At 44.8% G+C, this 11653-nt stretch overlaps 1 protein-coding gene across 1 annotated transcript in view; it reads right to left on the bottom strand.

Moving 5' to 3' along the window:
* Window positions 1-2717: 2717 nt before the first annotated feature.
* Window positions 2718-11653, bottom strand: part of LOC100942765 (phospholipid-transporting ATPase FetA-like) — a 137163-nt gene continuing 128227 nt past the window's right edge. Inside the window, exons 20-28 of the mRNA XM_012811646.2 lie at window positions 10917-11022; window positions 10386-10536; window positions 9643-9826; window positions 8143-8366; window positions 6799-6882; window positions 5190-5435; window positions 4840-4978; window positions 3641-3771; window positions 2718-3544 (exon numbers count right to left, since the gene is read on the bottom strand). Of these exons, the coding sequence (XP_012667100.2) occupies window positions 3344-3544; window positions 3641-3771; window positions 4840-4978; window positions 5190-5435; window positions 6799-6882; window positions 8143-8366; window positions 9643-9826; window positions 10386-10536; window positions 10917-11022 (1466 nt within the window). The 3' untranslated portion in view covers window positions 2718-3343. The remainder of the gene's footprint in view (window positions 3545-3640; window positions 3772-4839; window positions 4979-5189; window positions 5436-6798; window positions 6883-8142; window positions 8367-9642; window positions 9827-10385; window positions 10537-10916; window positions 11023-11653) is intronic.

Raw genomic sequence — 11653 nt, forward strand, 5'->3', positions numbered from 1 at the left:
TCTTGGGTTTAAGTGATTCTCTTGTCTTAGCTTTAAGTAGCTGGGACTACAGGCGCCCGCCACAAGGCCTGGCTATTTTTTTGTTGCAGTTGTCATTGTTTAGCTGGCCTGGGCTGGGTTTGAACCCCGCCAGCTTCAGGTATGTGACTGGCGCTGTAACCACTGTGCTACGGTTGCCAAGCCGAGAGGCGGGTTTTAATATTCATTCATTTCATTTGTTCATTCATTCAACAGACATTTATTGAAGGTCTCTTATATGCTGAGAATAGACAAATCGATTATTCTAATGTTGTTTGATAAGTGTGTCACTGATAGAGGTGGGGATAAAGAGGGAACTGCACAAATAGGACAGTTATATAGGTCACATTGGGGAATTAAGAAAAGTTCCTAAAGAAATAATGCCTAATCTGAGCTTTTTTTTTTTTTTTTTTGAGACAGAGCCTCAAGCTGTCACCTGGGTAGAGTGCCATGGCATCATAGCTCACTGCAACCTCCAATTCCTGGGCTTAAGCAATTCTTTTGCCTCAGTCTCCCAAGTAGCTGGTGCCTGCTACAAAGCCTGGATATTTTTTGGTTGTAGTTGTCATCATTATTTGGCAGGCCTGGGCTGGACTCAAACCCATCAGCTCTGGTGTATGTGGCTGGCACCTTAGCTGCTTGAGCTATAGGCACTGAGTCCTAATCTGAGCTTTTTAAAAAAATTGAGGTGAATGTTATCATAATATAAAAGTAGCCATTTTAAAGTGTACAGTTCAGGCTCAGTGCCTGTAGCTCAGTGGTTAGGGTGCTGGCCACATACCAGGGCTAGTAGGTTTGAACCTGGCCTGGGCCTGCTAAACAACAATGACAACTACAAAAAAAAAAAAGAAAAAGCTGAGCATTGTGGTGGGTTCCTGTAGTCCCAGCTACTTGGGAGGCTGAGGCCTCTCTGAGGCAAGAGAATTGCTTGAGCCCAAGAGTTTGAGGTTGCTGTAAGTTGTGTCTCCATGAGGGCAACATAGTAAGACACTGTTGCAAAGGAAAAAAAAAATGTGTACAATTTAGTGGTGATTAGTACATTGACAATGTTGTTCAATCATTACCTCTACCTAGTTTCAACTAATCTGAGTTTTAAAGGGTGACCAGGAGTTAGGCTAGATCAGTAGTTCTCAACCTTCCTAATGCTGTGAGCCTTTAATACAGTTCCAGTGGGTTACAACCCACAGTTTGAAAACCACTGGGCTAGATGAAGAAGGAGGTGGGGAAAAGTATACTGGGATATGAGAACAATATATTTGATGACATGAAGACCAGAACTACTGTACTTGGAATGAATGCAGATGGGTGTGTGGTGGAAGACAAGGCTTCAGAGGACCCAATAAGAGTGTTCAAATTTTAACCTGATCCAGAGGGCAAGGGAAGCCCTTAAAGGATGCTAAACTGGGGCTTGACATGATCAAATTTGCCTTTCATAAAGATTACTCTTGGCTCGGCGCCTGTGGCTCAAGTGGCTAAGGTGCCAGCCATGTATGCCCAAGGTGATGGGTTGGAATCCAGCCCGGGCCTGCCAAACAACAATGACGGCTGCAACCAAAAAAAAAAAAAAAAATAGCCGGGCGTTGTGGCGGGCGCCTATGGTCCCAGCTACTTGGGAGGCTGAGGCAGGAGACTTGCTTGAGCCCAGGAGTTAGAGGTTGCTGTGAGCTGAGATGCCACGGCACTCTACCCAGGGGGACAGCTTGAGGCTCCTGTCTCAAAAAAAAAAAAAAAATTACTCTTGAAATAGTACTGTTGGTTTTTTAGAAAGGGGAGAACCAGGGAAGTGAGTTGGGAAATTTTATCCAGTAATCCACATAAGATATAATGAAAGTCTGAGTAAAGCCAATGCTAGTGACCATGGAGGAAACTGAAATAAGAAATAAAAAAGATGCAGAATTTACATAACTTGATGACTGACTGGACGTGAGGTTAGAGGAAGAAATATAGAATGAGTGTTATCATTCTGCCTTGAGTGACAGGGATGTTTGTGGTGGCATCCTGGACATTTGAGGGGGGAAATGATTAGTACATTACAGGTTGGGTGAGTTGAATTTAATTTTCCAGAGGTTCAAATAAGTGAAGGGTCTCAGAGTTAGTTTATGGATATAGACCTGGACCTCAGCAGAGAGATGTGGGCTAGAGATAGAGTTGAGAATCTTCTTTCCATTGGTAAATGAAGTCGTGAATTTGGATGAAGTTGCTCAAGAAAAGGTATAGAGAAAAATGAGCAAAGAACCAAGGAAACAATATTTAAATGCATGCAAAGAGGACAGAGATATATGGTTAAAAGATGTGGTCATAATGAGGTTAAGATAGAGTTTATCAAGAGGTGGCAGAAAAATGGAGTGGAACTGAAAAGGGAGAGAAGGAGTGGGGAAGGGGAAATATGGTTCTAATTTGAAGGTGGAGGGTGGTGGAGGTTTGTGGACCAATGATATTGCTCAGACTATATTATTGTCACTGGGGCCCCAAGAGATCATGCAAATCTCTCTACTCCAAAATGAACAATTTATTGCTCCACAAACTTCTTAGAAACAATTTTCCAACTATATACAATTTCTTCTCAAAATAATTTCATGGAATGAAGACAAATGTTCATCAGTTATAGCTTCTGTCCCCTCAATAAAAGAATTTTAAAAATCTCCTATAGTATTCCCCTCCCAGTTCTGAGGTCTGAACAGGCATCATCAGTTCTTGGGTCAAAGAGTCAAAGAAAGGAGAAGAAGGCAAGACTTTGAGCTATCTTCTCCAGGCAGGAACCGCCTCCTTTTACTTTTTGGTTCAGAAACTCTCCTCAGCTTCTTAAAGACAATTCTTCATAGCTGCCTCCTCGTTTTGCTCCCCAGGGCCAGCAAAAGACTCACCCTGAATCTCCCAAATAAGCCTGTAAATAATGCTGGGGTGGGAATATGTTCATGTGGGGCCCTGGGAAGGTTTATGCTTACTCTGGGTATGGGAGATAGGGTCCAATGTAAGATTCTTAGGTCCTTTCTTCCTTTTTCTTTCACATACTGTCCATCTTCACCATCTACTTTCATGTTTGCTTGTCTGGATTAAAACTTGGGATGGGATGGTGGAAGGGAGGCCTAAGGTTGCTTTTTTGTTTGTTTAAATGCTTCCACTTTGGCAGATATCTAGGGCTTCTTTCCTTACCTTTCCTTGCTTTACCTGGGCACAACGTTCTGGGGAATTAAGAGGCTGAGCCCTTAGTGAAACTGGAGGAGCAGATAGGTTTGTGCTGGTGTCCCAGCAACTCTAATCCTTCCTTACGAAGCTGCATGAATACAAGGGAGGAAGAGCAATGACAGATTCCTTTGGAGTTTCTCTAGGGCCTCTCCTTTTTAAAAGGTATGCTGACTTTCTTGGGCCCCTTGAACTTCATTGTCTTGCCAGAAGTGATGAGGGCCCCAAAGCCCTGTTTATGTGAGAATGCATAGGCAGAACGTCGAGAGCTTGGGTGTTTCACCTTGGTCCGGAGTCGGGGTGGCTCTGGATGTCTCCTGAACTGATGAATTCTCTCAAAAACCTATAGCCAGAGCATGAGGGACAGAGTTTACATCCACACAGGCAAAGGCAAAGAGGGCTGTGAACCATATCTGGGTAGATTTCCTGTCCCACTCACCTTGTCCACGCTGATGGGCCAGATTAGTGGTTTAAGAAATTGATACCCAAGCACAGGTAATATACAGAGGACCACACTGAGGATAATGCTCAGGCACATTTGTGGCTGGAGCAGAATGTTTCTGGCTACACCTGTAAACAATAAGCGCAGACAGGAAAGGCTTAAACAGAGCCTGGAGGAAGCAGTAGGGCTGGGAGGTATCAAAGAAGAAAGTTATTTGATATAGTCTAGTCTCTGGGGGGAATAATATAAATGTAAAAGAATTGCAGCTGGGTTCTTTGTGCACCCAAAGTCACTGAGAATTCACATGCTTTTGTCTCCCTCTAAAGGCAGGGTAGGACAGGACAGGAGAGTAGGGGTGTGTGTGGTGGGGGATGGGGGAGGCAGTGAACTGAGAGAATCCCAGAACACTGGCCTGGATAAAAAAATGGGATAGAAAGCTTTGGAGGAGAAAAATAAGTTAACAGCTGACAAGAGGTGGGAGTCAATTATATCTGCATATCCACTCTTATTTTGTACTCATCTGAGTAGAGATCGAGAGGGAAAGTCACATGGGAGACTATAAGCAGTATGCTACAGCATGAAAGGCACTGAACTGGAACCAGGAGACCTAGATTTCAGCTATTTAAGTTTTAAAAACTCTAATCTCTCAAATAATGCTAACAATTCTCACCCTGCCTACCTCATAGGATGCTTGTAAAGATCTAATTACATAATATATGTGAAAATGTCTTAGAAACTTTAATAAGGTAAAATATTTCCCTAGTTAGATTTTGTGTCCTTTGGGGGCAGAAACCATGTTTTGTTCATATCTCTTTCTATAGAACCTAGCACATAGCAATAGCTTTTTTTTTTTTTTTTTTGAGACGGAGCCTCAAGCTATCCCCCTGGGTAGAGTGCCATGGCATCACACAGCAACCTCCAACTCCTGGGCTTGAGCGAGTCTCCTGCCTCAGCCTCCCAAGTAGCTGGGACTACAGGCGCCCCCCACAACGCCCAGCCATTTTTTTGGTTGCAGCCATCATTGTTGTTTGGCGGGCCCGGGCTGGGGATTCGAACCCGCCACATTAAGTATATGTGGCTGGCGCCTTAGCCGCTTCAGCCACAGGCGCCGAGCCGCAATAGCTTTTTAGTAAACATTTATTTAATAATATACTTGGCTCACCTCTCAGCCCTCTGCCTGCTGGGTAGGGCCTTACCTAGGAATTCGAAGATGTCGGGGAACAATAAGCACAAGCCATCACTGTACAGGAGGACTACGATGCAAAAGTAGAAACCCAGGCTACCCCAGATGAAAAAGTGGCTTATTAGTGTCCAGTAGGTTGTCTTCAGGCTGATCTGAAAAGCACCATCTTATGTGCAAAACTATGCAACGTGGGACCTGCCAGATACCTCCCTTCTCCAATTCTGTAATGGAGATTGCTCTCTTCCCAAATTCCCTCTGACCTCCCTCTTTCAGACAGGTTCCCCTCTTCCCACACTCCCTCCGGCCTCTCTCTTTCAGACACGCTCCTCACTCAATCCCTAATCCCACTGCCACTGGCCACACCTGCAATGTGACCACCCAGATCAAGGAGGTTTCCACGATCAGGGAGAAGGACTGGTAGTCAGAGATATCTTTCCCGTCAATTCGCTCTGAGTCGTAAATAGTTCCCATAGGGATAAAGAACAGCACGAAGGAATTGTAGATCCCATGCAGTAAACACTTCATAAATTCTCTCTTGTTGAAATAGAAGTTGTGCTGGCCTGGCTCATACAGCTCTGGGAAACGTAAGCTCCATGTTTCATTCACGTCCTGGAAGCACCAGAGGGTAAGGAGGGAGTTCAGCGTCTCTCCATGGAAGATCCCATCTCCATCAGAGAAGAGGCTGCTCCCCTCACTGAGTCTGCTGCCAGGTTTCCTAGGAACTTCCTCATGGATTACTTGAGAAGCAGAACCAGAGAACAGAGCAGTGACCACAGACCCTAAGTCCTGTTCTCTAGGCAAGGATCTAAATAGTGGAAGAAAGCTAGGAGAGGATCAGGACTGTAGGAAGGACTTGGAGGCAGCTAGATTGGGGAGGTGTGAAAAGGAACAATGAGACTTGGGGGTAGGTAGAAGGGAGGGCTGAATCTTGGGATTGAGAAAGTAGCTGGGACGAGTCCCTAGGCTTAAATGTTCTTTGGGACACAAAGTTGAATATTCTTTGTATCAAAAGCCAGTGAAGGCAGAGGGGAAGTGGATAGGGACCAGTTAGTCCTAAGGAGGTATTCATGTTCTGTGATACTTTTTATACTTTCATAGTTATTGGTGAACTCAAGGTGAGAGGATTCTCTATGTGGATGACATTGGATCATCTTCATCTCATAAATCTGAAACTTTGGGCAACAAAGCTTGGGGCTTGTTGTGGAGCCCTATAATTAGGCCACTGAAGCTGGACAGAACTGTTGAGTAATAGAACCCATCCGTCTTGGTGCTCTGAGGTTGGTAGTTACTTTGAAAATTTTTCTTTAGAGCTACTACCCTGATGGAGACCAGGAACCACAATCCCATAATATTCTGTTTTAGCTATTTTATTCCTCTCTGGAGGCTCCTTTTCTAACTTATGTGCTCAGGACTAGAGGTTGGGGTAGAAAAGAAGGGAGGGGTGGGGCACCAAGACCCTTAAAGCCCAGGGACTTCTGACAAGAACAGATGGGTTTGCCCAGGCTGGCTCCTATGACCTCAGGCATCATACCCACACTCCCACTTGGCCTTCTGGGCTCCTACCTAGGCCTGTCTGCATTGGCTTATCTCATTTTCATTTTCTGTGAACGGGTCTCTCCTTTCTTGAAGCTCCTTGCTTTACCTAGTCCTGCCCTAATAACGCTATTTCCTTTCATGATTTTTATACACACCCAATTTACCATAGAGTGCAATTTCCATGTTTCTCTCTACAAAGATAAAATGGACATAGGAAAACTTGGCTTTCTAAAACAGATACTTATTCTCTCTGAAGAAGGATGCTTTATTTGTTATACTTGTGCAGGTAATTAGCTCCCTTTCCTGCTCTAGAAATTATTCCTTGTATGCTTGATTTGGTAGACCTTAGCTCTTTCTGTCTTTCTCACTCTTGGTAATATTCCCCAAGGGCCCAGGGGCTTTAACCCTGACTGAAGGGCTTGCTTCTGGGTCTTACCTGATCAAACAGACTCATGCCTAGAACAGGGAGAGAGGTGTAGACCAGATTGTAGCAGGTGATAAACCAGGTATCGTAAACTGTCTAGAAGAATACCAAGGAGATTTTGTAGACTCCTCTCTTCTCCAAAGTCCCAGCTCCACCTCCCAGGTCCAAGACAGCTGCCTCCCCCAAATGTCCCTCACCCCACCACATTAACCTAAAGTGGGATTTTGATTTAAAATGTCTGACTGAAAACGTTGACCCCAATCTCTATTTGGTCCTATTATATTTAAAACCCTGGGTCCCAGGCTGGGGCAAGGCCACACAAGCTTTCAAGACTGACCCAGTCCAATCCTACCCTAACTTTCACTGGCCTCCCTTGCACAGAAAGGACCCAGAGTGGCTGCTATGGAATGCTAGCTGTACCCCTGTACTCCCTGGCATATAAATCTCTGGGTTCTTTTTCTGCTTGATGTCATGCAGTGGCTTCTGTAGCACTGAATACCTCCTAACATCAGCAAGCAGAATACATCTGCCTTCTTGGATGCACCATCCTGGAGCCTCGAGAGGGCCTGTTTTCTCACTAGCCACAAGGGGTCAGCAGCAACACATACACGCACACACATCTCCCACAGACCAAACTGGCTTTGTAGGCACTGGGAGTATGTAAGTCCAAGTCTACCACCATCTGTTTCCCCTGGAGCCTACAGCAAGAAAAGTAGTCAGGATCTCTCAAGATAATCATTCCTGAAGTTATTTCTCTTGGGAATCCTTGAGACACTCCTGAAAAACTTCTCATAGGAAAAAGGAGTCCTCTTAAAACATCAAAATCCATGTATCATTTCTCCCCACCTGGGTGGAGGAGACTGCATATCCAAATGTAGAACAAATTCATCAAAGTAACAATTGTGTGTGCAGTTAGGGATGGGGTAATCAGTCAAATAAAGGGAAGCTTTATTTCCAAGTATGCCTCCAGGCGAAGGCCACAACCTGTCTGTTTGGCATGACCCAGAGGCTCCTTAAGCTTAACCTATTCCATAAAGGTGACTTAGGATGCTAAGAAAACTCCCAAATCTAGAAATTTCTCCCCTTTACATATATTTGGAAACTCTAGGTCTCTATACCAGGGAAATGGTGAAAATAGCTTATGAGAGATTTGTGAAGGTAGGAGTCAAGACCAAATTAGAGACAAGCAAGGACAGATACAGTTTGGAAATCTAAGGCTGGAGATGGGGTCAATGTGGGGCAAAGAGCTTCATGGATGGATGGCAGCATACCATAGAAAAAAGGACTGAGCTGTATAAAGTAAGAGGGGACTAGAGAAGACCCAGTGGACTTAGAGATTGCCAGATGATCTCCTACCTGTGCAGAGAACCCGTTGAAGAAGGCATACCAGAAGTGCACCAGGGTGAAAGTAAAGTTCTTATAAAAGAAGTAGCTGAGAAACTTGCACATGCGATTATAAGACCAACGGCCATGGACCAAGAGTAGACGCTGAAGGTACTGGAACTGGGAGAAGGAGAAGTCGCTGTTGAGCATGGCTTGCATCCCCTCATGGCCGCTGATGCCGACCCCAATGTGGGCAGCTGCAATGAAACCCCAGAAGCTTCTCAGCCACAGGGCTTGTTTGTTGGACTCCCAGCCTGGGAATTGTAAAGGGAAAGCTGAGATGTTGTTGTAGGAACCTCTTATTTTACATTTGGAAAATGCAGTTAGGCCCAGGGCAAAATGGCATGCACGTAGTAGAGTCTTTTCTCCTTAGCGCATTGCCCTCTCCTCCAAGTTGGAAAACAGCTTCTTATTCCGCACTTTGTTTTAGACACTGCCACTCAAGAATGCCTGCCATGGCCAGCACTAGAAAGCTATCCTGGATATTTTGTCCCTACTCTAGTTATCTAGGCTCTTTCCTACTATCTAAGATGCTTTGGCTAAAATTGTTGTATTTGGGAGCCACTTAAATGAATTAAAGGTGCAGGATGGATGACAATCTCAAATGATATTTAATTACCTTGGTTTATCTAAGGGCCTAAAACTTAACTGTATTGTGATGTACTTACTTTGTTAATGAGAAAAACCTTAGGGGCCTAAGGTGACTTTTTCTAGATAAAGTGAAGAATATACTTGACAGAAGATAAGACTCAAGTTCCTAAAAGTTTGAGTTAGTAATTCACCATTTTCAGGTACATGTCAAATGCACTGATTTTCTTGCATACACCCACTGCATTGTTTACTGGGTTCACTGAAACCTCTAAAACCTAAACACCAGAGCTCTTAAAACTGGGGAACAGCATATTGAAGCTGAGGCTAAAATATCTGCTAGTGCTTCCTAAAACCAGTACATTTTAGCCATTTACTTCTATTGGTCTGAAGTGCTCAATAAGTTACCTACTCTCCTCCAGCCAGGGAGCAGGACATATTCTTGGGAACACAGCCTTGGGAAGAAAAAGATCTCTGCATTGAGACTCACAGCCTACAGACTTCAAAAAATGGAATAGACTGTGACTCCTGCCCAGGGGCCCTTTCTGTGTCCCTTGATGCCATCTCAGAAAGATGGTATGGTAGCCTGTTGCTCTGTGAATGTATGTGTTCTTGTGGGAGCCATGCATATGTGTGTGTGTATACTCACACAAACAGTGTAAGTGCATGAGTCTGAAGGAGTGTGCATGCCTGTGGAAATGTGCTGAGGTTGCATGTGTAAATATGTGGGAGTGCAGATGTGGAGGAGTATGTATAAATACACAATGCATATAATATGCAGGAATGTGAACCAGCAACATAGTACCACCCAGGTAATTTTTGCCCATAGAGGAAGGAAGGGGCAAGCCCAAGGCTGGGAGCTAACTGCCCCCACCCCTCACATGCCTTTGATCATGCTGACGTCATTGGCCCCATCCCCGATGGCCAGTGTCACCACGTTCTTGTACGTCTTCACCAGCTCTACCACCTGGGCCTTCTGAAGGGGTGTCATCCGGCAGCAGATCACCCCCTTGCACATGCATGCTGTTCGCATCAGTTCCAATTCCAAGTTCCCTTCTAGAGCACAGGCCTGCAGCAATAGGACACACCCACTCTTCAGGTTACCCAAAAGGCTCTCAAGGCAGGGCCTTCCTAGGCCCTTTCCCTTCCCTCCATACCTTCCTGTCCTTCAAAGGTCAGGCATAGCTAATCCCAAGGTGCACCACCCTCAAGGGAGACCAAACTCCCAAGCTAGTCCTTAGGCATCCTCACATCTGACTCAGTCTCCAGTGGGAAACTGGTTAGCGTCTCACATTGAATTCAATTAGTTGAAAGGGCCATGAGGTCAAGTAACTTCTTGGAGGACCTGCTTCTGCTTACTTCCCACCTTCCCCTAAGTGATAGGCCACATCAGTAGTGAAAAATCTAGAAAAGGAAGGAATATGCACTTGGCTCTTCTTTCCTCACTGACTCCTGCCTACAGAAACCTGGGGAAAGGTGTATTTCAGGCAAGGGCACCTAAAGGGAGGGAAATGAGGTGACTTATGGAATAGGGAATATGGACTTATGAAATTTTCCTGAAGTAGGCTGGACTTAGGAAGAAAATTCCTTGAAAGAAGAGAACAGAGTTGTAGCTCTGCGTTGCCCACCAGACTGTAGCCACTGATGACCAAGCCATAGCTGCCATTGGCTTCCTCCTCAGGTATTCTGAAGGATATTCTGGGCCCTGTGTTGGTGAGGTACATGTTTATTGGGTCTGAATCCAGTAGTGTCTCAGGTTTCATCTTGCTCCTTGCTGTCCTGAAAGCCAAAAATAGTGGTCAGAGTCTGACCTGAAGCCCCAGAGTGTAGGAAAGAAAATTTGTCCCAGGTTGAAAGTGAGCAAAGGGGTACAGGGCATCTGTAAAGGACCAGTAGGGCCAAAGACCCAAATGTCCCCTGAGACCTGCCACTGCCTTGGGTCCCTGACCATCCACATGCCACACCTCTCTAGCCCCCATGTGCCACCTGCTTTAGTCTGAACTTCTTCCTTACAAAATTTTCTTAAATATTTTAGGGTTTTTGTTTTCCCCTCCATTCCATCTCTGTTCCTTCTGGTGGTGTGGAGGGCACACCATAGGAAGAGATGGATGGGAATTCTTGGGTTCAGGAACTGGCTATGGTCATTTTCCCATATGTACCTGAGTTCTTCCTGAATAATCTCAGTATCCTTGCCTTCCACAGTGAACACCCCATCCATTTCATCCTCAAATATATTACAGGAGTAGGCAATGTTCACAGCAGTCTCTGTAGGGAAGGGGGAACACATGTCTCATTTTGGCTATTTATAGACAGAGACAGGGTCTTAACAGTGCACAGGTCCATAGGCTCTAACAGTGGGCTGCAGAGCCCATTTGTCCACATTTACCATGGATGTAAAGTTCATTTTTATCAATCAGTGGAGACCATATTAAAACACCCACAGGTGATGTCTACTTTGTACAGAGTTGTGAGTTACTTATCAATAACTAGGATCATTTTTGGCTTCTCTAAAAAGCCTCACCCTATTTCTTAAAGCAATTCCAGTCTGTGTCCACTTCTCTAGGTAATCAGGATGTGTTTCCTTGAACAGTACTGTGCCCATGTCTATGCTAGGTTTTATGGGGGCATTGAGACATGTTTAAATTTTAGTCCTTCCTTTACATTAGCGGTTGTCAAACTGTGGGTCGTGATCCCTTTTTAACAATGAAAATACATTGTGGCATTAGGAAGGTTGAGAACCACTGTTTTACATCAATAAATCTTAGAATTGGAATAAATTAATATTAGGGAAAAGATTAAAAATATTAAGTCTTGGTTTGGAGCCCGTAGCTCAGTGGTTAGGGTGCTGGCCACATACACTGGGGCTGGCGGGTTTGAACGTGGCGCTGGCCTGCTA

This window comes from Otolemur garnettii, unplaced genomic scaffold (assembly GCF_000181295.1).
Source record: "Otolemur garnettii isolate 467f Iridium unplaced genomic scaffold, OtoGar3 scaffold00172, whole genome shotgun sequence".
NCBI classification, from domain to species: Eukaryota; Metazoa; Chordata; class Mammalia; order Primates; family Galagidae; genus Otolemur; species Otolemur garnettii.